Genomic DNA, 27,509 nt, shown 5'->3' with positions numbered 1-27,509 from the left:
CGCTACCCACATGGAAGAGCAATAATGGTTAATAGTCCGAGGGCCATACCAGGCTAGGAATTTTCCTAATGATGTCCTTAACCTGGGCCCCAGGGAGGCAGCAGACTTCCCCAAGAGGAGGGTCTGTCTGGCATATTGGACCCTCTGTTCCCCTCAGAAGGGAGTCACCTACAACTATAACCCATCTTTTCTTCCTCGTGGAGGTGGTCGTGACATGGGGGGTAGGCCTTTCTGACCTTGGCAACACCTCTGGTGTAGATGGACCATCATCCACATCATCATTGACTGGCCTTCCACATCCAGAGCCTCATACCTGTTGTACAGAGGCACCTGAGAAGGCAGGAGAAGGTTCGCCTGCTGCCCTGAGTGTGGACTTGCCTGCATTCACTCCTTTCCTTTAAGCTACTGCTTTCTGCCTGGCGGGGGGAGGATACAGGATCCCCTTGATCTTGTTTTTTTTTCTGGTGGCTGTTCCTCTTTGTCTCAGGGAGGGCAGAGCATGGTTCCTGAACCTTTCTACTTCCTCTCACAGCTCTGCCACCAGGCTGAGCAGATTATCCACTTGGTCACACCTCACACAGCTGTTCTCACTACTGCCATTCATTACTAGTGAAAGGCTCTGGCATTCCCTGCAGCCTGAGACCTGGATGGCTGCATGTTTTCGTGGGAGCTATGTCTGGGTTGCCACATCCATTCTGTCAAGTGCAGAGGACATAGCTTTCTGCCAGGTGGATACCATAGCTAAGCTCCTTCTGAGAGGGCTATGACTACCAATTGAACTTACCTCTTGAGCTGGTAAGGTGACGAAGCCCTTCCTGCACGCCCTTCCACGCAAACTGCATGCCACGCCCTGGCTACCACACCACACTCTAGTCGCTAGCGCTCCCTAGGCTGCTTTTTTATAGGTGCGGGGGTGGCCACAGTTGCTCTGGCAACGCCCAGGCCTCCGTCAGTGTGTCTTGCAGGAGCTGCTGGCTCCTGGCGGGTCCCTCTGCTGCTCTGGCATTTCCCTGCCTCAGGAAACCCCCTGTGCACCGAGATCTGCCGCTCTGCTGGGGATCGGGCCAGCTCTGGAGCAGCTTGCCTCGGCAACTCTTTCTTTCTGGGACACATGGGTTTGAACCCACCAAAAGCATACAAACCTAGATCTCCTTCTGAAGCTCAGTGCTCTAGCGGAGTTTAAATCAAAGAGCAACCTAATGCTTTTAGGAGAAAATACTAAGAAATATTTATTTGGTATTGCCACAGTTTCATATACAATTAAATACCAGTTATGCTAAAAATTAAAGAACAAATATTAAAAGTTGCTGCTTTGCCCTGCGGGTTTTTTTTTTCCTTAGATTTCTGTATTTTTTTTAATTTCTAAATTCCTTTGTAGACAACTTCCTTGTGCATAATGGAGTGCCATTGGACAACTTGAGAAGTGCTGCTCTGACATTACATTAAAGATGGCAGCAAACACAGCTGCAATTTGTGAGTGGTCCAGTACTGTCATTACATATTAATTTTGCTCTCAGTCTCCTCACCCTGAAAAACCTTTTGTATATTTGATAATTGCATGCCATTTTTTTTCCTTTCTTTGAATTCATGTAGCTTCTGCTGACACCACAGTCCAGGGGCACCCACACCCCTGGTCTGACTCTGGCAGCTGGCACCAAATTTCACTCACATACACACAGGTCTCACCAGCAGCAGGCTCAAAAAGTCGTCGCCCCTACTGCACCGCTGGCACCCATAATCCTCCAGAACTGGGAAACCCCTTCCGTCGTCCCCAGTAAGTGAGCCGGGGGATGGCCGTTGGGGTTATGTTAGAAGGCTCACAGAAAACCACCAGGGGGACCTTTTCGTAACTTTTCCCCTGGGCCCCTTTAAAACCCCGGTTACCTTTCTCATACACATAGGGGCTCAGATGTCAGCATTAAACAGTGACACAGCAAGCCGAAGCAGAATAGCACCCGACAAAAAGTGTATTTGGGTTACTGATGTTTTCAGAAATTCCAAACCTCAACCCACAGCCCGAGTGCAATGCTGGTTGCCTGGAGACACCACTCCCACTGTAACCACAATGATAATAGGCGTCTTTCCCACCAATATCCTGGGATTAGACTTATTAAAGGGGAAAGCCTGGATAGATTCTAAAGGGAGAGAGTGGAAATTTGGCTCCCCGGTTGTTCCAATTAGGCTTCTGCAAACTGCGCTGCCGCTTCCCCCCTCTAAAATTGTAAATGTGAAACCTTATCCTCTACCCCTGGGAGCAAAGGAGGGTATCACCCCAGTGATAAAAGAGTTACAAGAACAAGGGGTGATCATCCACAGAAGCCAAATGGAAAGTGGCGACTAACCATAGATTACAGGCGCCTAAACTCTAACACCGGCCCTTTAACAGCGGCAGTGCCAAATATAGGTGAGAAACACACCATACAAGAACAGGACCATCCAATTTTAGCTACTATTGATGTGAAGGACATGTTCTTTATAGTGTCCTTGCAGGAGAATGATCAGAACAGCTTTGCTTTCACATGGGAAGGGATCCAGTATACCTGTTTTGGGGTTGTATGGCAGGATTTTGGTAGTGGGGGAGGGGGCTGCAGGGGTGGCTCCTGTGAGAAGATGCTAGAAGCTTCCCCGGCTCCAAGTTGGACCCGCCTCAACAAGGCTGAGCCAATCAGTGAGGTGGTAGTGCCTCTGCAATAACATATTTAAGAAGGGGAACCTAGAGTGGGGGAGGGGATTGGAATGTGAGAGAAACACCTATGCAAACACCAAGGTCAGTGAAGAAGGAGGGGGAGGAGGTGCACCAGAGGAGGTGATGCCCCTGCAGCCCGTGGTAAGATGGCAGGCTGTCCCCCTGCAGCCCATGGAGGTGAACGGTGGAGCAGATGCCCACATGCAGCCTGTGGAGGACCCCATGCCGGAGCAGTTGGATGCCCCCGAAGATGGCTGTGACTCCATGGGAAAGCCTGCGCTGGAGCAGTCAGTACCTGAAGGACTGCAGCCCATGGGAAGGACTCATGTTGGAGAAGTTCGTGAAGGACTGTCTCCCATGGGAGGGACCCCATGATGGAGCAGGGGAAGAGTGAGGAGTCCTCCCCCTGAGGAGGAAGGAGACAATATGTGGCAAACTGACTGCAACCCCCATCCCCCGTCCCCCTGCACCGCCAGGGGGAGGAGGTAGAGAAAACCGGGAGTGGAGTTGAGCCAGGAAGGAGGGAGGGGTGGGGGGAAGGTGTTCTAAGGTTTGGTTTTACTTCCTAATAGCCTTGTTTTGTTTTGATTTGTAGTAAATTAAATTGATTTTGTTTCTTCCCCAAGTTGAGCCTGTCTTTTGCCCGTGACCATAAGTGGTGAGTGATCCCTCCCAGTCCTTATCTCAACTCACGAGCTTTTCTTTATATTTTCTCCTCATCCCACTGGGGCCGGGGGGGGGGGGGGGACTGAGCAAGCAGCTTCATGGTGCTTTGTTACCAGCTGGGCTTAAACCATGACAACACCTTTACCTGGCTACCGCAAGTGTACCGGCACTCACCTACTTTGGCACATCATGCCCTAGCCCAGGCTTTAACTGAAATTACTCCTGAAGAAGGAGTTAAGATATATCTGTATATAGATGATGTATTGATCAGCGGGTCAGATGCCACAGCTGTAGAGAAGACTCAGACTGAAATTATCGCCCATTTAGAAGACTTGGGTCTCCAAATTCCAATTGAAAAAAATACAACTCCCTTCTCATGAAGTAAAATTCCTAGGAATATGGTGGAAAGGAGGGATGATATGTATCCCACCTGAGGTCTTAACTATCCTGGAACAAGTAAAAATTCCCGAGAATAAAAAGGAGTTATCGCATGCTTTAGGCCTGCTGGTGTTCTGAAGAAAGCACGTCCCAGACTTTTCTATTATAGCCCGCCCGCTATACGATCTAACCCAAAAAAGGGCTATCTGGGACTGGACTCCCGCTCACGAAGAAGCCTTGAAGCTACTGATTTTTGAAGCAGGGGCATATCAAGCCCTAGGCCCTACTCACCCAAAGGATCCACTCCAAATTGAGTGGGGATTTGCTACACATGGAACATCCATACATATGTGGCAACATGGGCTGGAGGGTCCCCCTTGGCCCATAGGGTTCCATTCATGAAGCTTTACGGACACAGAAAAGTGGTACTCCACCTGGGAAAAGGGGCTCTTTGTAGTAAGCCTTGCACTTCAAGAAGCAGAAAAAATTGTGTGGAATCAATCAATTCTTTTAAGGGGACCTTTTAAAGTTCTCTGACCAGTATTGGCAGGTACACCTCCTCCCCTGGGGGTTGCCCAACAGGAAACAGTTAGAAAATAGTATGCTCAGCTAGAACACTAGTCTCACATTTACCAGATACAGGAAGGAGCTCCAAAGATGCTCCAGATACAGGAAAACACCCTGAGTGAGGAACCCACTCCCTCTAGTACTGAGAAAGCACCCCCATACGGACCCCATCTGCAGAACGTGTGGTTTAGAGATGCCTCTTCAAAAAGGGAGGGGAAGGTGTGGAAATATCAGGCTGTAGTGTTGCATGTAGATTCTGGGGACCAAATCATAACTGAAGGGGAAGGAAGTGCCCAGGTGGGAGAGTTAGTAGCCGTTTGGAGTGTAATCAAAAAAGAAACCGAAAGTTCCAAACCCACATATATCTACACAGACTCTTATGCCGTATTCAAAGGCCATACAGAATGGCTCCCTTCCAGAATGGGGAAGTCCTGTTGCATTGTGGGAAAACATCGGAGGTGGAAGGCTGCTGTATGGAGTCCTACACGACAAGTCGCAGAAACTGCTGAAGGAAAAGGTGAATCAAGTCAGTTTGCAGAGGTGAAAGCCATCCAGCTAGCATTAGACATTGCTGAAAGAGAGAAGTGGCCAGTGCTCTATCTCTGTACTGACTCATGGATGGTGGCAAATGCCCTGTGGGGGTGGTTACATCAATGGAAGCAGAGCAACTGGCAGCACAGAGGCAAACCCATCTGGGCTGCCGCACTGTGGCAAGATATTGCGTCCCAGCTAGAGAATCTGGTTGTAAAAGTATGTCATGTAGATGCTCACATACCCAAGAGTCGGGCCACTGAAGAACATCAAAATAACCAACAGGTGGATCAGGCTGCCAAGATTGAAGTGTCTCAGGTGGATCTGGACTGGCAACATAAGGGTGAGCTATTTATGGCTCTCTGGGCCCGTGATACCTCGGGCCATTAGGGAAGAGATGCAACATATAGATGGGCTCGTGATCGAGGGGTGGACCTGACCATGGACACTATGATGCAGGTTATCCATGAATGTGAAACATGTGCTGCAATTAAGCAAGCCAAGCGGTTAAAGCCCCTGTGGTATGGAGGGCGATGGCTGAAATATAAATATGGGGAGGCCTGGCAGATTGACTATATCACACTCCCACAAACTCGCCAAGGCAAGTGCCATGTGCTTACAATGGTGGAAGCAACCACCGGATGGCTGGAAACATATTCTGTACCCCATGCCACCGCCCGGAACACTATCCTGGGCCTTGAAAAGCAGGTCTTGTGGCGACATGGCACCCCAGAGAGAATTGAGTCAGACAGGGGGACTCATTTCCGAAACAACCTCATAGACACCTGGGCCAAAGAGCATGGCATTGAGCGGGTATATCACATCCCCTATCATGTACCAGCCTCTGGGAAAATCGAACGATACAATGGACTGTTAAAGACTACATTGAAAGCAATGGGGGTGGGGGGGTGGAACTTTCAAACATTGGGATACACATTTAGCAAAAGCCACCTGGTTAGTCAACACCAGAGGATCTGCCAATCGGGGTGGCCCTGCCCAGTCAGAATTTTTACATACTGTAGAAGGGGATAAAGTCCCTGTAGTGCACATAAAAAATATGTTAGGGAAGACAGTCTGGGTTACTCCTGCCTCAGGCAAAGGTAAACCCATTTGTGGGATTGCTTTTGCTCAAGGGCCTGGGTGCACTTGGTGGGTGATGCGAAAAGATGGGGAAGTCCGATGTGGTGCCTCAAGGGGATTTGATTTTAGGTGAGAATAGCCAGAATTAACCTGTATGATATTAGTTGCTATATAACCCTGCCACTGTATGTTATCATTACTATAATTGTTATATGCTATATCCATAGTACTATAGTAAGAATCACTTAGATCAAGCAAGAAAGAACTGTGATAAACTGAGCAAAGCGCAGTAGTGATGGAACCAGAACTGACTCCAGCATGCAACAATCCAACATTGCACACCATCCTCCTGCTGTGCCCAATGTCACCCGCTCGCCACACCGCACTGAAACCCTATCCTGCTCTGCAGACTGAGAGGACTTTGCACCATCCCTCCTGCCCAGAAAGACTGGTATGACAGATGGAGTCCAAAGTCATGGACTAGATGAACTCAACAAACATTTTACAAACATGGCCCATAGACTAAGGGAATGATATCTCTGTGTGTGTATACATATATATATATATATATATCTCAAAGGATGGAAAAGATGCTGATGATCGAGTAGGATATAATGGAAAGTATAGGACCTGAGCATGACATAAATGGTATAGAATAAGGGGTGGATACTGTCCTGGGATAGAGTTAATTTTCTTTCTAGTAGCTGGTATAGTGTTATGCCTCGGATTCAGTATGAGAAGAATGTTGATAACACACTGATGTTTTCAGTTGTTGCTAAGTAGTGTTTAGTCTCAATTCAAGGATTTTTCAGCTTCTCATGCCCAGCCAGCAAGAAGGCTGGAGGGGCACAAGAAGTTGGGAGGGGACACAGCCAGGGCAGCTGACCCAAAGTGGCCAACAGGATATTCCATACCATGTGATGTCATGCCTATTATATAAACTGGGGGGAGTGGGGCTGGGGGTATTTCTGCTCGGGAACTAACTGGGCATCGGTTGGCGAGTGGTGAGCAATTGCATTGTGCATCACTTGTTTTGTATATTCCAGTTCTTTTATTATTATTATTGTCATTTTAGTATTGTTATTACTATCATTATTTTCTTCCTTTCTGTTCTATTAAACTGTTTTTATCTCAATCCATGAGTTTTACTTTTTTCCCAATTCTCTCCCCCATCCCACTGGGTGGGGGGGGAGTGAGTGAACCGCTGCATGGTGCTTAGTTACTGGCTGGGGTTAAACCACAACAGAGACCGAGAGACTGTGAGAGACTGGCAAGCATTTTGTCTCAAACAACCAAGCAGGTAGCCGCAAGCAGCCGAAAGAGGACATGCCCTGCGGAGGTGGGGTAGTGAACTGTTTCTGGGAGGCTTTCTAGTGATTGTCTTTTTCTGGGAAGTTTTCTAGCAGTTGTGCTTCAGACATTTTCTCACAGCTTCGGAGTTTTGCTACTAGCCCTTACCATGGCAGTTGTGTAAACAAGTTAAATGGGATAAGTGGGCATCAGCGACCCCCGCCACCCCTCCCTCCTCAAGAACTTTCGAGAAAACCCCACAACGCATGGGTGAAGGGCTCTCGGACAAGGGTATAAAAGTGGGGCAGACCAACCCCCAGGTGCATGCCTGCCACCTGAGGAATCCAGACAGTTACTACAAAGACTCTCTTTGTTGGATCCAAGGGTGGTGATACTTACCTCTTCTTTTTTCTCTTTCTTCTCTCTCTCTCTCTTATTTTTTCTCTTCCTCCTACCTTGTTTGTTAGGAATATGTTGCTACAGCTGTTAGGTGTCAAGTTTTTTATTCAAAATATCTGCTATGCCAAATTTAGCCACACTTGTGTTATAAGTCAACATTAAATAAAACATATTTCGAGCATTTAGAAGCCTTTGTCGTGACTCCTGCTCTGGGATTTGCCAAATGAAATGGGGTGTTGAAATTTTCCCTGTCCCTCCTGAGTCACTGTCGTGACTCCTGTGTGTGGCAATGAACTATCTAAAAGATCACCTCCCCTGAGCCCACCGAGTTGGACGGGACAGCCATAAGCTAATTTGTATTAAATGTAATCAGTCAAAATCTCCTAGGTTTTTTAATCCTTATTGACTTTAAAGAGCAGGTGATAGCAATAATGCCCTTTCTATATTCTGGCTATGAAATGTAATCTAGCTTTAAAAAAAAATTACTAGTAAGGTAATTTCCTTTATTATATATATCAATATTAAAAAGTTCATTTTTCTCTAGAACACTTACAAAATAAAGTACCAGCTAATCAGTCAACCGAACTTATTGATCTTGAAATTGGAATCCATCTTCTAAACTATGAACAGTTATATGTATTAGAAAACATAGGATCTTACTAACTGCATCTTTTTTTCATTTAAATGCTTCTAACTATATGTCAAAGCCTAAAGTGAACAAAAGAGTGCAAAATATGCACGTGTATATAAATATGTGTGTGTTGGGAATCCAACTAATCTACGTCCCTTAATAGTCTCTAATTAGGGACTAAAGAATTGCATTCATTATGTAAAAGAAAGACTTAGGAGTTAACTGAGTCTCTACTGTGCTTAAAAGTCATAATGAAATAAGATCTCTTGTGAAGCTCTTGTAAATAACGGAGACAGATTATGGACTTACTTCATGTTGGAACTAGATTTTATTCTGTTAGTTCATTTTAAAATGAAACATGCAAGAGAACAGAGAGCTCTACTGGTGAATTCTATGTTTCTCTATGTCTTTTTTCCACTTGTTGTTTATATGAAACATGTGACTACCACCAAAATGAAACAAAATGGGTTTTTAAGACATTAGTTCTGATACATTCTATCATTGCCTGAGTACCTTTACAGCAAGTTCCTTTTTAATTAAATTGTATTTTAATACAGAAAAATGACACACAACTTCTAGCAGTAGCCAAGAAAAGAATGACAAGGTACAATCAAGAGGAAATTTTATATAACACTGCAAGTAATAAATAAGTTATGCATAGCAAGACTAAATTCAGAATTAGTATACTGTGAAACAAAATACATTATAATAGCTGAAAGAAGAATTAATTACAGAGTTAGGATATAAACAGTAATGCATCTCAGGCAGAAGCAAACAACAAAACCAAAGGAAAGAATTGTGGGCTGAGTTGTTAAAGAGAAACAACATTTACAGGTGGGAAAATGCATCCAAACTCAGAGGATGATGATTTAATTCTTTGCAGAGAACCAGCACAAGCTTTATGCATCTTAAATCCCACCAAGAAGTAGGGCATAAGAGATATTCAGTTTGTACGTAGGTCTTGGGATTGTACTCTGGACAGAAGTGCATTTCACTGAGTGAACAAGCTCCCTCTAAATCTTCATAATATCCTAATTGCAATTCTACAGCCACTCAGGCAAAGGATGCTTGCACAAACAGCAAAATTAGAAGAGTTTCCTCAAATCTTGAAGTGACAGAAATTCATAAACACATAAACCCAGAACTGTTTGGAAATTTCATGAGAAATAGATCACTTGCAAAACTTTGCTAGAGAAGCATTACCCAGTCTTCCAATAAGTAAATAGCACATCTGGTAGACTGAAAGTTGACAGCAGAAAACCTAGGTATTAAAACCACACCTTATATTAATCTGGACATTACCAGTTCATTCAGACACCTACAGTACTGTTGTAAATTCCCTTGCACTTCTAATATGTAACCAAACACAACACATAACCAATCAACTTACCACTTTGACCAAAAACTCAACCTTAACTACATTAACATTCTCTATAAACACATTTACAGATACAATCTGTTATTCTGTATACAGGAAACCATGAAGCAGGGATGAAGTTTCTATATGTGATTTGAAATGAGAAAAAAAAAAAAGCATAAGCATTTTTTCAGGTTATACTTAAAAGTGCAAAGGACATGGCTGTGGAAGCAAAGAGTGAATACATTTGGGTGATTTGGTATCAAGAAAGTCCTCAAAGTTGTAAGCATTTGGAGGAAGTCAGGCTGCTTATTGACTGACAATTCACTTCTAATTCACAGCTTTATCTGGATCACACATCTCATCAAGAACAAAGCTGTCAGGTGGATGAGACTGCAAGACATTACAGTAGGTATATGAGGTTATGTTTAGGTGGAAGTCTACATGGGATTTTAGAAACACTCTTACAGCTGTTCATATTATTTAATGAGAGCTAGGTGAGAAAAAAGTTTGGGAGGCATCTAGTAAAAAGAGAATACAGGAGCTTCTAAGAGTTCACCTAAACATTTTCCAAATCATCCCTAAAAGTAGTACTGTCTTCATTAGGGAAGGGATATGTTTTCCCCCCTTCAAGCCTCTTTGAGAAAACAACTAGTTGCAGTAAATCTTTTTATTTGATGCAATATTCCAAATTTAAAATTTGTCATCTAGAAGTTTATATATGGTAGAAAAATTGGTCCTTTGGAAAGTTTTGATGAAGAAAAATTTATTTTCTATGAACACAAACTATAGATTAACATAATACTTCTGCAGAAACTTGTGAGAGTTTCCAGGCTAAAGACTTGTCTGGAACATAATATGTTTAAATGCAAAGCGCTTGGGGCTATTAGGCAGTTCAGAGTGAACAACAGTTACGAGTCCAAAACTTTAATATGTTTTTGCTGTCTCAAAAAGGATGAAAAACAGTTCTGAAGCTTGGCATACCAGTTTAAAATTTCATGTAATGGTTTGTTCCAATATAACACTCACCACCCATAAAGGAAGCTATCCCACCCTCTCCTCCCATCAGTCCTAGCTGTTTGCAATCTTCTTTCTGCTGGCTCAGGCAGCACTTCAACGCACTAAAGCAGCACTAATTCCCCTGCCAATTCTGTCAGGTAAGAGTTGAATTGGCTCACTGAAGGGTCGGACGAGTGCCAGACTGCAGGAGCAGCCAGGAGCATGGGAAAAGAGAAGGAAACTTCTTTCAACAGTGTAAGCTGCTACTTCAGTTCAGAAACAACATGCAGTCTTTACCCTTAAAAAAGAGCGAAGACATCTATTAATAAACTGCTTATTATCTTCTTGGTAATCCCCATTTCTCTTACCTCTGACTGGGGAGGGGACACAGACAGACAGCTAGGAAATATTCTGAAGTGAAGATCAAAGAATTCAGCTGTCAGATTAGCATACATAAGTTTTTTCAGTTTCATGGCCTACTGATATACTTTAAAAATAAAATCTCATTAATTTGCAGACAAATGTTATTGTCCTTCCTACGCAGTTTATGTACTTTATTGGAGAAGATATGAAAGTATATCCCTGGGGAAGTATGGCTGACAGTCTGAAATTATCAATTATTTCCTTTTCTCCCCTTTGCCCAAGACACAACAATTAACTTCCCCAAAGCTATCAGAGATAGTCCACATTGAAGAATACAGTATAAACTATATTTGTATTCTGAAGCCAAGTCTTGCTTGAAACAATATTCCAGTCATGTCAGGAAATCCTGGCATCTAAGCTGGCATCTCTGAGAAAGAGTTTTGAGAATTATGTTTAAGCTTTCACAGGGGGAAATATTCTGATAGAGAATTGCACATGAAAAATATAGATAGTTTTAGTTCCCTTTTCAAGTCTGCAATATTTAGTCAGAAGAGCTTTCACAGAAATTGAGCAATAACCTTACTATGGCACACTTATGTAACTTCCAGAGAGAAACTAAAATGAATGTACATTTAAAACAATGAACTAATTAGAATTTGTGGGGAGGTCAGGTTTCCAGTTTTCACAAGAGGACAAAGCTGTCAGTCTGAAATCAGCTTTATGAATATATTTAAAGTATAAACTGATTTTCAAGTCCAAGTTTGATATGTACTGGAAATGGTAAGGACAACTAAAGGTCTACATACAAATTGCAAAAGTTCTGCCAAAATCTAGAGAAATAAAGGCAGTGCATCTCAGAAGAACAGCAAAATGAGTCTTGGTTTCCTTCGCTCCTTGCTTTTCCTCCTTTTGCCTTGACATAATGTCCTGTCACCTGCTGTGGTGACTTCATAGAAATAAAACTAAGGAAGAAGAGTAAATCTTTAGCAGCATAAACCAAATATGGCTATCATTAATCTTAGGCATCATAACTTTGTATCCTAATCACTAACATAAATCAAACATCATGGATGTCCTTAAATATTCAAAAAGGCTCTTAATGCATACTAAGCATTTTAGATATAGAATCAGAGAAATGTAGGTCTGGAAGGGATTTCAAAAGGTCACCTAAGCCCATCTCTCTGCATACAGGCAATATGAAATATACTAAAGTCCATCCCTGAGAGATGTTTGCTAAACCTCTTAAAACTTCTATAATGAAAATTTAACAACTCCCATGGGAAGCATATTTTAGTGTTTTACTACCCTTATAGTTGGAAAGTTTAACTTACCTATCTTTGCTACAAATGTAGGCTAGTTATGAGGATATTAAGAGAAACTTCCCAATTATAATGATCATGAAGTACCTCCAAGACTACCTAGAGAAGCCATTATAATTTTCAAAGACATTCTGGTGTTTGATACACATACAATTATTTCGTTATAAAACTGAAATCAGAATTTCTTTATATGGATTCAATTTAACTTTAAAGTCTTAAATCAACAGGATGTAGATGTAAAGCTGACATTAACTGACAATCCTGGATTATGTGGTATACCTTCAAATTAAATAGTTAAAAACCCAGCACAAAAAAAAATCACATCACTTATAAGAAAAATTTTCTTGCATTTTAAACACAGGGATGGTGTTCTGTATTCTACTCCAATGCAAAGTCTTGACTTTGAACAAATCACATAATCTCCCTCTGTCTCTATTTCATCTTTAAAAGGACAGTAACATTCATATCAAAGGTTTTGTGAGGACTACTATATAGAAAATATTTTAAATGTTAACATGAGGAGTGCTGTTTGTTTACAGATTCACCAGATGATACAGAAGTATGGCACGTCTATAAGCAAATTTGATGGGAGACAAAGAACAAAAGAGCAAATAAGATACCACTTCTTCCAAAAAGATATTTTGGTATTGGCTTTTAAACTAATCTAAATTGATTTCTGTCTGCTGATAGTATCTCATTTCTGTTCATAAAAAGTGCATGACATATGCTGAATTTAAGATAAAAATAGATTCATTTCAGTATCAGATGAAGTACAAAAGCCACAGACGTGACAGAGTCTGCAATTGTGTTAAAGATACCATAAAGTTAAATTGCTCTATTTCAGTGCTTCCTGAAATCAGGGCATTTTGAAACCTGATTACCAATTATTTAGAATGCTAACTTTAGAATAGTCAAGTTAAGATACAACAAAACTAAGATACCATTTCATGGTTCATTCAATCATGCACAAAATGGCAAATGTTATGTTATCTCCTAAGTGTTTCTACCTTGACCCAAATCTCATCTAAATTCAGGCTATATTTTTAAAGGTTTTAGCACAAACCATATTCACATCAAAAAGGCCTGAGGCAGCAAATGTCCTGGTTTCCATATAAAACTTTTTCCACTATGATAACACATTTCTTGTCATAGGATTTTTGCAATATTTTCCCTTGATCATTTTTTAAAAAATAAATAAATAATGCATTAAGATTTCAAATAAATTTAAGTTTCATCTTATAGTCACTATTTCACATTGTACATTATTTTCCCCAATTAAAAGTAATATTTATAAAACAAAAGTGTGCTTTTTAAAAAATCCAATATTGTTTCAGGCTTGCAGTCATGAAAACAATTATACTGCTTGGCTTCTGGAAATACCCTGCTTTTAGCCTTGTTATGCACCTGAGATGTGTGAAACTGTCTCAATTGCAAATATAGTACAGAAGACCTAGGGCCTGATCCTGCAGTGGGTATAAGCATCCTACAACAGCCATTTGTCAGTGATAAAGAAGAGTGAATATTGGAGGTGCAAGATTCTGCTGGATCAGGCCTTAAGTGTAAGTGCATTATACAACACATTATAAGGTGACATCTCAAAATAAAATACTACGTTTTTATGTAATGCAGAAGTAACACATACTATTTACATATAGTAATAATTTATTCTGAAATGTTTATTTTAGTCTCTGTTGAGACATCACCCATGTCTCATTAACAGAAGAGCAGTCACCTCACCTCAAGTACCAGAATATATAACAAGTTACAGCATAGCAAAAAAATTCTACTTACTTTAAGATAAAATCTAGTTCAGGTAAAATAATTTTGTTCAAGGTTTTACAGTTACACAGTTGCCCATTTTTTTGTGGAGCACAAAGAAAGTGCAAATTGTTGCACCATAACTATCTATGCACATTATGTGACCACAGAAATGTTAATCATTAGTTCAGAAAATGAATGATCAGTTCTATTCATGAAGGAAAGCAGGCTGGGAAAACTTGTTCAGCAGAAACCACAGTACTGTGAATTTCACACCCACATGATTAATTATTGTGTTAGAAGGACTCACAAATACTAAAACTGAGTTACTTTTTTTCATAAATAATACCAATTCTTCCCTGATGTAGTTTTAGTCAGTCTGTAATCCATAAACAATTGATAAAGCAATATGACTGTATCATCTCTATCTGTAATGCTCATGATTTCAAGACAAGCAATGTTTAAAGGATTATGGGATGGGATGCTAATTAAATATGATAAAACATACTGTACAAATATAATTGCATTAGCAATTTTATTCCAAGCTGTCAATTAGGCATTCCTCCAAAATATTACTGGTGAAGACAAAGTATACTATCAAATATGGCTTCCAGAACAAGGACCCCCTAACAAGAATCAAACCTATTTACAAAAGATAAAAACAACAAATAAAACCAACACCCATTCTTTTAAAGTTTCATTTGAAACAAAATTTCTAAATAGCTGCTGTATATAATACATCAATTGCATTTATTTTTTTATTTACTTAAACAGAAGTCACCAGGTAAGAGCCAGAATGACGTTTAGGGCTCTGAGTTCTGCTGGAGTCTGTATTTTCAGTCTTTGAGTCACGTTTCTTTGTACTGTTATTTATTGGCGTTGGTATTTGTGATGGCCGAGCAGAACTGTTGTCCGCACTACTCTTCCTGGGACTTGGACTGTAGTTGAAAGGAGTCACTCTTGCTGCAACAGTACCACTGGGGGAGTTATGTTTGCTTGAGCTACTGGAACTGAATGGTGTACGCTCACTAACAGTACTTTCATTATTTTCTGGTGCAGGAACAGGATTATTCTGTACAGGTTTTGCTTCCGTTCCTTTCTTATCTGGACTGTCTATCTGAAAGAAAGAGTTTGGACAATTTTCTAAACCAATGGTACAAACAGGAACATTTCCATTCCCTGGATTTTGTTTTTCATTAATCTCTTTAGAATCTTTATCATTCACACTCCCTTTCTCTGAAACACCATCAATAACAGGGGGAGTATTTCTAGTTGGGGATCTTCCAGATCGAGGTTTATTAATAGGGCAGTCCTCTATCCTCACCCACACATCCTCTGTCTTAGAGACAGCTGGTGCCATCTGATAAATTAGAGGTTTGGAATCAGAGTCATTTGTTGCACCTGAGGAAGAATACTGTGGATCATTCTTTATTTGAGGAATTTCATTTTCTTTTATTTTTCTCCAAGTACCTTTTGCTGGTGCTTGACTTTCTTTACTTTGTTTGTGTCTAGAAATAGAACTTCCATGTTGCTTTTCATCTTCACTTTTTGCCTTTTCACTGGATTCTGAAGAAGCTGACAGAATTGAGGAAGAACTTCCAGTTCTTCGCCAAGTGCTTACACGAGGAAGTGATGAGGAATGCTTACTATGTTCACGCTTCCATGTTCCTGATCTATTGATTGGCAATCTAGATGGACTCTCAGAATGAGAACGAGCTATGTTATGATGTTTTGCTGGTCTCCCATCATATTCTGCAGAAGGACTCAGATTAGGAGGTAAATTTTGCCAACCGCTAGTCTGGGCAGTTAAATGAGTGGATAAAGACATATTGGGAAGAGATGGACTTAAAACTGGAGTCTGTATTTGGGACCTAGTGGGAGAGCCTGGCCTGTAAGGAGACAGAGATTCAAATGAAGCAGACTCTTCTAATTTCTGTCTTAGAGTTGGACTTGAAGCTTCTTTAATAAAAGTTGACTGACGAACCAGAACAGGTCTTTCAGATCTGTCAGATTCACTTCCGCTAGATTTTGTGGATGACATTCTGGATAGTTCAGCCTTTTTGTTTGATCCACCACTATTGAGAATTTGGTTTAATCCTTTTGAAACAGACTCACTTCTGGGAATGCCACTGGTACTCTTAGGTAAGGCAGTTTGCTTTGTAAGGTTTTGCTGGCTCATCTGCCTGCCTGGTGCTGTATATAACATTCTTCCTGAACTTGAAGATTTAGTTGAAGCTGTACTAGGAGATGATGTCCTTGGCAACTGAGAAAGTCTGTTGGGAGGACTTATACCATTTCTTCCTGGGGAAATTGAGTTTCGACCTGGAGATTGCAGAGGCCTGCTTAATGGCTGCTGTTGAGGTCTAGAAGGAGTGGAGTCTCTAGATCCTGATCTAGAAGGTCCTTTACTTGATCCGCTCTGTTGAGATGGTTGCCTAGTTACAGGAGCTGACTCAGGTTTCACTAATAACTTGACTCCTCTTGAAGAAGTAATGGAACTTTGGCCTTCACTGGGACTCTTGGAGTTTGTATTTTTTAGTGGGGGACCTTTTGTGGAAACAGGACTAGTACTTGAGGAACTATTTCGAACTCCAGGAATATGAATCATTGTCCTACCACGTGAAATTGAAGTCATACTTGTTTGCTGTGGTTGCTTTAACTGACTTGAAACTTCTGATTTGGAGCAAGCTTTTCCTGTAATTATACTTTTATATACCTTTTTTCCTCCTTTGATTCCCTTATTTTCAGATTCTACTTTTTTAGACTCCAATGTACTCTTCTCTCCTGGCTTAAGAATTCTTGGACCTTTATTACTAGTAAAAGGCTTTTCTTCTTGGTCTGGGGTAAGATGAAATGGTGATCCTAGAGAAATACCAGATTTTAATGAAAGGATAGAGTCAGAGTCTGATGAAGCTTGTCTAGTCAGTGATGCAGCAGCTGCAGCTTGATGCAAGCTACTAACTATAGAATTTGCACCTTCTTGTATAGCTTTCCAATCAAAGTTCTCTGAATCAGGTGAGAAACCATGTTCTGAATCTGGCCTCTGTATCTCTCTCAAATCCAGTGTTAAATCTTCTGCCAATATATCACCCATATTTCTGGAATTATTTTTTTCACTTTCACTCTTTACTTTTGAGGGTTTTTTCTTTTTAGGCATAGCAGAACTAATGCATTCTTGCAACAGATCATCTTCTGAGTCAATACTAAGAGAACTGAGAGAGCTGTTTCTAGAGAAACATACAGGAGTATCTTCAACATGAAATGCTTTAGGTGCATAACCAGAAGTCTGAGGTCTATTTGATTCTATCCGTGAATCAGGAGCCTCAGTTTGTTTTGCACGTTCACTTTCTTTGTTGTTTTCTTGATCAATATCACTGAGGGAACTAAGAGATGAATTGCAAGAAAAACATACAGGTGTGTTTTCAATAGCAAATTTCTGTATTTTCTCATCTGTAGCTGCTCCTCTGTCTGGAATATCTTTAGTTGACTGAGAGAAAGTTTTAGGTTGGCTTCTGCCTGTTGGGTATTTTTGACAAACTTGTGTCCTATTACTTGGTTGCTGATTTGAAGGCTGTTCTGTATTAGTGCAGTCTTCAGTTTCTGTTCCCTTTGCTTTTCCTTTTCGCAATTCTGCCTTCTCCCTTGAAAGGTCAACATCATCATCATCAAAATCTAAAGAACTTAGAGAATCATTCCGTGAAAAACAATAAGGAGTTCCCTCAATAGGCGTGTAATGATGAGGGGAATCAAATGCAAAGCTTCCTTTTACATGCTCTTCATTATTTGGAAGTTTGTCATTAAAATATCTTGAATTATTTTTAAGATTCTGTTTCTTTGTGTCTCTGTTCTCTGAATAGCTTCTTTCATTATTAATATAGCTTTTAGGCTCTGTGTTTTTTCTTACATGTGCTCTATATTCATTATTTTGGGGAATGGGCTTTACTGGTGATGTTGGCTTCTTTTTATAACATTCTGACTGATTTTTGTTACTTACAGATAAAGATGTTTGTTGAATTTGATCCATTATCTTCTTCACTCTGAAAGGTTTGTGACTTTTTCCTTTTGGCATAGCTGAGTTAATGCATTCGGCCAGAATATCACCCTCTTCTGTTTTGTCATCATCCAGTCCTGGGGCAGTCCTAGTTGAGCTTTTTGCTCTCCGAGAGTCATCTGTACTTATACCTTCTGTAGGAATGGTGTCTCTCTTTTCAAAATCCCCTGACTCTGCCCTTGTACCCACATTCTCTACATTGGCCAACTCATTTGGTAGTGATTCTATTGTGAGGTCACTCAAAGATGTAGCTGTTAAAAAATTTATTGGTGTATCCTCAACAAAATATACCCATGGCATATCATCTCCAGGTGTAAAACTCACATGCTTTTGGGATTGCAATCCATTTTGTGAAGGCAAAAGTTTGTAAACTGGCAGTTGGCTTGGCTTTCTGGTTACAGGAGGAGGTATTTTTAAAGCAGATGCTTGAGAAGGCTTTTTGGCTTTACGTGAAGATTTTGTTGGCATTGCAGATATAATACATTCTTCCAATATTTCAATATCATCATCATCGGAATCATCCATAATGTCTTTTTCTGCTTCAGTAGGCTTCTCTGCTTTCTTCTCTTGGTTATCCTTTGTATCATCTGGCTGTTCAGGTTCTGCTTCATTTCCATGTTCATTTTCATGTACAGGAGGCATTATTCTTAACTCTACATCTTTCTGTATAAACGGTTCATCAAGACTCAGACCACTTAGGCTAGAAGAGCAAGAAAATCCATCTGGTGTACTTTCTGTGGCAAAATGTAATAATGTATCAGCATCTGGCAGTACCTGAACTCTTTGAACAGCTTCATTTACAGCTACCTGTCTAGGACCAGACTCTCTCTTTTCTGCATTAGGTACTTTGCCTTTAGCTACTTCCTTCTTTACTTGAGCTCCTTGAGCAGGGGGTGGAGTTTTACTTCTGCTTGGAGGCATTGTTTGTCCAGGGCTGTCTGGAAGATCACTGGGACTTATAATACCACTTACCATTCCACTGCAAGGCTCACTTTGAACTGAACTAGCAATTGAATGGCTTTCAAAACTATCCAGGGAACTTACAGAAGTACATCTGCTAAACATGAGTGGAGTCTCCTGCACGTAATGTTCTGGTGGACTTTTAGGAGTGTGTGCACCATTCTTTGAGGGAGATTTGGCACCTGAAGAAAATTCAACAGCTTTATGTCTAGAAGAGTCGGAAGGAGATAAACTAGGAGTCTGAAGTCTACTAGATTTTGTTCTGATGTGCTGAGATGCTGATGCAACTTCACTTACTGCACCTTCTGTAGACAGAATCCCATTGTTTTCCTTTAGTTCTGCTCTCTGTAATGTTTTATTAGCATCTGTCACATGCGTGGATTGATCACGTCCTATTTCATCTTCAGCTGATGACAAAGACGACAAAGAGCTACACCTTGAAAAACATATTGGTGTATCTTCCACACAGTAAGTTTGTATAGTTTCCTGATTAATAGAGGGAGTCTTACAGGAGGCAGTCTTTTGAGCATGACTGCTTCTACTCTGTGCAGAACTTGGGTGAAGCTGATTCTGTCTCTCTGAACTACCTGAAGGGGTTGATATGTTCCCACAGCTTGAGGAAATATGGTCAGTTTTAGTGCTTTGCACTGATGAACTGTTTGAAAAAGCAAAAGATGGCTTCTGAGAAGAGGGATGAATTTCTGTTGAATATTTTAGACTATAATCAATAGGCTGATCAACATGATGTTCCTCTTCATTGTACTTTATGCTGTAATTGGTTGGTCTGTCTTCTTCCTCTTTGTGTTGTTCCTCCTCAGAGTAGCGTTCACTATAGTTGGTTGGCTTATCATTGTCATAATCATCAACCTGGCACAAGGACTGGTTTACTTTCTGATTCATTCCAAGAGCTGAGCCTACTCTGCTCTGCTCTGAACCATTGGATCCTCTTGATGTAAAAGAAGAAACACACTCTTGCTGTCCAAAAGGTGACTGATATTTCATGTGCTTATCATCTCCACTTTCAGTGTATGTGGAATAAATTGCATTTTGGCTCCTTAACTGCCTTTGTTCATTTTGTTTTATTTCATCATCTATTATATGCTTAGGCCTTGCCCATCTTTCATTCTGAGAGGGACTTTGCCTTCCAGAATTTAACTGTTCATCTGAATATTTAAGACTATAATTAATAGGAGTGTCTAGCTCTTCATCATTGTCATCCATATGATTTGCACTATGTATCTTATGTGCCAAGTCAGCTGGGTATTGACCATAACTACAAAATTTACTTTCATCATCTTCCGAGTAAGATTCAACAGAAGGTTTCATTTGGCCTCTTTTACCATAGCCATCACTGCTGCTGACACTATTTAAACTATCATTTGAAGCTCTCTTGTATTCCATTTTTGTATAAAGCGTAGGACATGTCCTGTTTGAATTCTCAGATTTAGGAAAGTATGTATTTGAGTGAGTATGGGCAGCAGCTGTTCTTCTTGGGACATTTCTGTCTTCTGTCAAACAGTGCATTTCAGAAGTGGAACAAGAACTTCTGTCTTCTTGTGGAATATGCATGCTTGTTACTTTTTCCATAACTTTGGCAATCTGAGCTGCAGCAGTAATCTGCATTCCTGTTCTCTTAGAGGAGTTCCCAGTATTCTCTGTAACTGGATGATAGCTATTTAAATCTACTGCTCCATCCCTATCAAAACTTCTGTCTTTCTCAGATCGAGAGTTTTCTATGTTTCCTCTACTAGAGGAAGAGGAGCCAGGCAATACTGTAGCATTTAAATATGGTGAAAGTGCAGTCATATGACCAGTATTAAAACTCTCTGATCTGCAAATCCCATCATCATGTCGACTGGAATCCAAAACATACTCATTGTATATATTTTGCTTATGTCTCTGCTTATTATGGTGAGATGCTTTTGGGCTTAAATTATCTATGTTGTCAAAAGTCTCTGATAAATGCTGAGCATCTAATTCTGCTTCCAGTGCCTTTTGTTTTCTAACATGAAGAGATGGTAAGCTTGATCCTGGAGACATAATGTTGGCATCCTTGTATTTTGCTGGCCTATTTGCCATCAGGTTTCTTAGAGCTGCAGCACTGCCCATTGCTATCATTTTGTGTTTTGAGTGAATGAGATTTTTGAGCATGCTCACTGCTCCCATGTCCCACAGTGCCTCCTGATCTTTTGCATTTCGTGCAGAAAGATTCCACAGGGTCCCACATGCATTGCTGACTATTGTCAAACTGTGTGACTTCAAATGCTGTAACAAGGTTTGTAAGCAGCTGTTCTCTCGCAAGGTTTGCCTGGTGTTGAGTGATTGAAAACAAAAATCATTAAGTAGCATTTCAAAAGGATAAGAGATGAAGCAAAACAAAAACCTATTATGCCATAGGCAAGTTTAATCCATAGTAAGGATAATTATGAATTCTTCAGTGCAAATTCATCTTATTTTTTCCTCAAATTTTCATCTGAATGTTAATCAAATCCTATACAAATATGAACAGTTTGCTCCCACACTATCCTCTCCATATAAACCATTCCAGGTGGTTTCCTATGGCTGATAATAACTTATGAATTTCCTCTCTCTTTCCAGGAAAAGCTTTTAGTACAATTCATCATTTAACAAGCAGCAGATATATTAATCCTTTTGCATATTCCTGTTATCTAAATTAAATACTTGCCTTATCAAATCCATTAAAAAATGAATGCTTAATTACTATACTTAAAACATGCATTCATATTAAGACTTGGTCATACAAACTATTCAATATACTTTTGGTACCACTACTGATTCTCAGAAAAATAGAATGTATATTCACCTGTGTTCCTCATTAGTAGCAATTAAGCTAGAAACATTTCTTAATATTCCTCCTCCACTTTCTATAATGGCTAAAGTGTTTTGTTTGGCTCCGGTATGTCAGGGTACCAACTAGAAATGCAAGAGCACCATCAACAGCACATATATCACCTTTGTTCTCAGTACAGTGTGCTGACAAATTCCATAAGGCACTCAAAACGCTTTTTAGGGTGGATTCCTAGGAGAAGAATAAAATGACAGAATTAGAGAGTTTTCAACTATTGATCATAAGCCCTCAGAAGTATGTAAATTAGCTTCAAAGGAGGTAGTGACAAACTTGTTTTTCTAGCTCTCATGGATGCAAAGATAGCTTTGGAAATGTGAACCAAGAATAACCTAAAGAAATAATTCCTGCTGAACCTGCACACAGTCTAAGAATACAGCTCAGAGACACAAACTGCCTCACTTATTCTAATCCAGATTTGCAAATAACAGAATTCATTGACCATGGAATTTAGCTTCTTTCCAGTTCACTGCAGATTTTGATTTTTGATTGGCATGAAACCTCTACTGTGTTGTATGTTGATGACCAATGTTTTGCTTTCTGTTTTACTGCATATGCCACTATTTCTGTAGCTTTTTTTCACAAATGAGAATTAAGTGTGTTTAAGGCTCTGCTTTCTGTGCTGATAAACTAGAGGCAAGCAGTGGTGCACACATAACTACTTTTGTTTGCTTCTCTCTCCTTTCCTCAGCTATGGATTTGCTATTGCTTGCCAGAAAGTTTCAGAAATATGCACCACAATACTTGTCAGCTGCCATAACAGTAAAAAGTTTGTAGATTAGCTGGCAGGGGACACTGGGATGGAATATAATCCTGTTGGGATATCAAGTAGACATCTCTAGAATGACAAATTCACAAAATCAGAAGATGGTTTTATTAAAACTGCAAAATTATAAAAAAGGCTATTGGAACAGCACAGCTCATGAAACTGAAGAGTGAAAGCTATCAACCCTTGTAAATAAAATTACAGAAACACTAGTAGTTCTCAGATGTCATTGATACGTTGTGATCTGCTGCCCAGTTAACTCAAAGCAATTCTCTTCTTCAAAGGAAAGTACCTGAAACACAGCAAGTATTTGACTAACTGCTTATGTCAAAAAAGGATAACAATATTTGTATTTTGTGTAAAATTAATGCAATCTCTCCAAAATTTAGCTCATAATCATTTATATATGATACCTTCTTAACTTCTAAAGCACATTCCATCAATGCTTTCACACTTCCAACTTCACGTAGAGTCTTTTTACTGTTTACATCTGCTCGCCAGGACAAGTTCCTCAAAACACTTGCAATGACCTGCAAAACATGAAAGAAAAATAACGTATCTCAAAATAGCTACTCCTTTAGTAGGTTATCAGCATTTCTTCCTGGATTTCTGGAACACTATATTATTCATTAACAGTGGCAATGTTCAGCTGCTGAACTAGCTTTTTTGCTGTGTCGTGGTTTCAGCCCAGCCGGTAACAAAGGACCACGCAGCCGCTCGCTCACTCCTCCCGCCCCCTCCGGTGGGATAGGGGGGAGACGGAGGAGAGAAAAGAAAAAAAACTGGAACCTCGAGGGTTGGGATAAGGGCAGTTTACTGGGACAACGCAAAAAAAGTTACAACAACAACGACGGTACTAATGAAAGAGTATACAGAAAAGAGTGATGCACAGTGCAACTGCTCACCACCCGGGACCCGACGCTCCGCCACTTCCCCCACCGAAAGTCGAGAGCAGGAGCCCCCTCCCCCCGGCCCACTCCCCATGTATATACTGAGCATGATGTCACATGGTATGGAATAGCTCCTTGGCTAGTTCAGGTCAGCTGCCCCGGCTATGCCCCCCCCCCACCTCCCAGGTTCCTGTAAAAATTAACTCTATCCCAGCTGAACCCAGGACATGCTGAAATTCACTTTTTGTTCTATTGCCAGCTAGACTGTCCTAAGATTTCAGTATTAAGTTTGATCAAAGGTACTGGCTTTTGTGTATAAAATAAATAAAGATTTGAAAGCAGGTTCCCTGCTTTCCACACTGGCTGAAAAACTGGACCAAAACCTCAGATTTGTGCTCTACTCTGATGTCTGCTGTAGACTTATTATGCAGTCTCAGGAGAGAGATTTATATAATCTTTTTCCTCAGCTTTTCCACTTGTAAAATAGGACAATCATACTAACCTGTCCCTCAGAGGCATGGTATGATTACCTTTATTAATGTTTATCAAGCTCTATGAATACACTGTGTCTTTTATAATCAGAATAGTTATCCATCAAAGATGGGTAGCCATTCAGTCTAGGTTCTTGTCCTTGGCAACAGCTAGACTGAGATGCTTCAAAGTAAAGTGCAACTGTCAAGACAGTGGACAGTCATTAAATATTTAACTCCATCCATTTATGGGCAGCTGTAAGCATGTAAATCCCTTATAAAAATATATTTGATAGAATACTGTCATCTATGGATGTTTCTCATTATCACAAAAGTGTATAACCTTGTTAGGTTATGTGATAAAACCTCATCTGCACACCCACAAAGATGCTCAGAGAGGCAATGGCAGGTGGGGGACCCAAATAATACCCTGCCCCAGCTCCTCCCAGGCCCATCACAGGAGCCAGCAGCCCATCACAGGCCCCTCTGCAGAAGCACAGGGATGCACAGTGGCAGACAGGAACCCAAATTAAGGACTCGGAGGAAGGGCCCTCCTGTCCAGGACACTCCCAAGGCTGTCCCAGGAGAGCCATCAGCCCCGTTATCCAGGTGTGAAACCCATCAAGGTAAGCACTCTCGGAAGCACCTTTCAGACTGAGGAGTTACTGCCCTGGGGTAAAGGACGCATTATGGGATGCAAGGGAAGAGCATTTCAGGATTGCACAGGACTTATTATGGGATGTTTAGAGGAGGAACCAAAGGAGGGGAAAAGGAGAGATCTAGGTGATTTGGGGAGAAACAAGTGTAGGAAAATAGAGAAATGATGGGATAAGAGGGGCTGGACTCATATAAATAGTTTGCTGGTCGGTATGCTTGTCTGGCTACACCCTGCACTTGATCTCTCTTATGCATCTTCTTCCTGCATCTTCCTATCTTCTTATTAAATTCCTTACTAACTCTAACTTTCTAATGCCCTGGGTGAGGGTCATAGGGGCCCATGTGTCTGTGGTGACAGTAACAGGAGTGAGTGCAAGTGTGCAAGTGAGGGTGTGAGCACTAGCAAATATCAAGATGGACTAGCTGGTGAATAGGTGAAGTGGCCTGGGAGCAAGGGGGTGAGTGGGTCTCTAAGGGCCAGTTCTGTGTGTGAGAGCACCTGTCTGTCTCTAGGGGCAAGAGCACAGGGGGGGTCAGCTATTGGGACTTGGAAAGTCCTGGCCAGCTCTGTGTGTGTGTGTGCGCACGAGAGAGAGACGGTCTGTACCAGCAACTGAAGTAGGGCTTTGGTCTCAAGGGCTCCTATGTCCAGGTGCCAGCAACTGGGGAGACTGGGATCCAGGAGCCAGCTACTGGGCAGAGTGAGTGTCTGAGCCCAGCTGCGGGAGGGATCCACCTTGCACATATGCATATATATATTCTCACTACTGGATCTCCATCCTGCTCAGCCAGACAGGGGAGCAGGATAAGGCTGTTGCTGTGATTGTGAGAGTGCTCTGTGTGTCCGTCTGTTATCTTTGTGGCCAGCCACGTACCTACGTACATATGTGGTGTATATGTGTCCTCTGTGTGTGTGTGCCTACTGGGAATACATTTTTAGCCCCACTACTGGTTGGATCTGGGGGCAATGGAGCTGCAACAGCCTCGCCTCTGTTGGGATACTGGAATTGGCCCTCCCTAACAAAGTTTTTAAAAATATTACTGAACTATTGGTCTTGACATTTAATGGTTAATTTAAATTTGTTGGGTTTTATTTCAATGATAAAAATGAGTAACTGGCACAATTTACCTGTGTTACATCATTCCTTATGTTGTTTTACCTCTCTCATGTCCTCATTTGCTTACAACCAAAACAGTCTGTCTTTCAATACTTATAATAGTTTTTCAATATAAACATCTTTCAATGTTTAAAATAACTTATTTTACCTATCTCAAATCTTTTCTGCATTTTTCTGATCATTAGCTGATCAGAAATAAAACAAAATATTCTATCTATTGCAAATTATTCTTTGCTTTTTAAACACTTGCTGCATATTGAGCAGATGCTTTTGTTGACTTGTCACTACAGTGATTTCAAACTCTTGTTTTAAATGAACTGCAACCATTCAGAAAAGTAGTAATGTGTATGAATGGTTGCATTTACTTCTTCCAGCATACAGTACTTTCCATTTAAATAATGAATTGCCTGTGCTTCCTCACAGTCCTCTTTAATCTTGATAAATCTAAATAATTATACAACACTGGCACCCCGCAGTTGACTGCCTTTTCGAGAGTACTATATATACTTAATATCCATCCTAATAACAAATCAGAGATTGTACCCAGTATCCTTTATTGTAATTTTAACTATTTTGTCAACCATAGTTACTTAGCTTCTCAACTAGTGGGGAAATTCTTTTTGTCAACAGTGTCTTAAGATAGAAAGTCAATTTTACTTAAAATTGTTCTTTTATCTATTTTCTGATGATTCACTCAAACTGCAAGGAAAACAGGGTTTTCCCTTTCCAAAAGCTATTCTGATTTGTTTACATTATCTATTTATTCAAGTGGATTATAATTTCATATTTAATTTTAACTTCCACACCACCGAAGAACAGTTCTGTGCTCTCAACTCTCAGGACCACCCTAAGCACTTTATAAGATTTAAGAAAAGACTGCTTATTTACAGAATATTTTTCTTTACACAGCATGAGACACTAGAAGACACATGCTGGTTTAACACCAAACACTTTGCTGACACTTGAACAAAGTTTCTCTAGGAGGTGCTGGTGTAAGAAGTGGGTATATATGTACTAAGAGAACAACCTTATAAAGTGTCATACAGATTCTCCTCTGGAGTAGAGCTTCCTCTACTGTTATTAGTCTATTATTTATTTGCTGCTAGTGTAGGAGGAGCCTCAGATGCCACAATACTCCATTAACCCTCAGGGTAATCCTAGTCCATTAGCATTATCACTAGTAAACTAAATCAGTGAATCTCAGATTGCTCGAATTTATCTTGAAAACTGGACTTCCACTAACAGATCAGGGTCATAAAAGTGAGTTTTATAGCTGATTATATATATACTTTGGTGAGAAAACAATTTGACCCAGAGTTAAGCATTTTTATAACCACAAAGTTGTACTTCATAATTTACAGAACAAATACAGGTACAAACTTTGCATTAAAGTTAATGCTGACAAGACAACATAAGAATGAGTATGAAAAAAAGAGAATCAGACTGGGAAGGATGGAACATTTCAAAGAGCCTAATTAAAAAAAGAGAAAGCACTCTATGAACAGAGCACCAGAAATCATAGAAACATAGCATCATAGAATCATAGAATCATTTCCAACCGCTAACCTAACACTACCCGGTCCACCACTAAACCATGTCCCTAAGCACCACATCTACACATCTTTTAAATACCCCCAGGGATAGTGACTCAACCACTTCCCTGGGCAGCCTGTTCCAATGCTTGACAACCCTTTCAGTAAAGAAATT

The 27,509-nt window shown here is 40.6% G+C and overlaps 1 protein-coding gene across 1 annotated transcript in view; it reads right to left on the bottom strand.

The window, feature by feature from the left end:
* Positions 1 to 8,833: 8,833 nt before the first annotated feature.
* Positions 8,834 to 27,509, bottom strand: part of LOC121232399 (adenomatous polyposis coli protein-like) — a 127,817-nt gene continuing 109,141 nt past the window's right edge. Inside the window, 4 exon segments of the mRNA XM_041121553.1 lie at positions 8,834 to 21,343; positions 21,860 to 21,939; positions 21,941 to 22,075; positions 23,081 to 23,197. Of these exon segments, the coding sequence (XP_040977487.1) occupies positions 14,791 to 21,343; positions 21,860 to 21,939; positions 21,941 to 22,075; positions 23,081 to 23,197 (6,885 nt within the window). The 3' untranslated portion in view covers positions 8,834 to 14,790.

The sequence above is a fragment of the Aquila chrysaetos genome (genome assembly GCF_900496995.4).
Source record: "Aquila chrysaetos chrysaetos chromosome W unlocalized genomic scaffold, bAquChr1.4 W_unloc_3, whole genome shotgun sequence".
Taxonomy (NCBI): domain Eukaryota; kingdom Metazoa; phylum Chordata; class Aves; order Accipitriformes; family Accipitridae; genus Aquila; species Aquila chrysaetos.
This window is presented reverse-complemented; position numbering and strand designations above follow the sequence as displayed.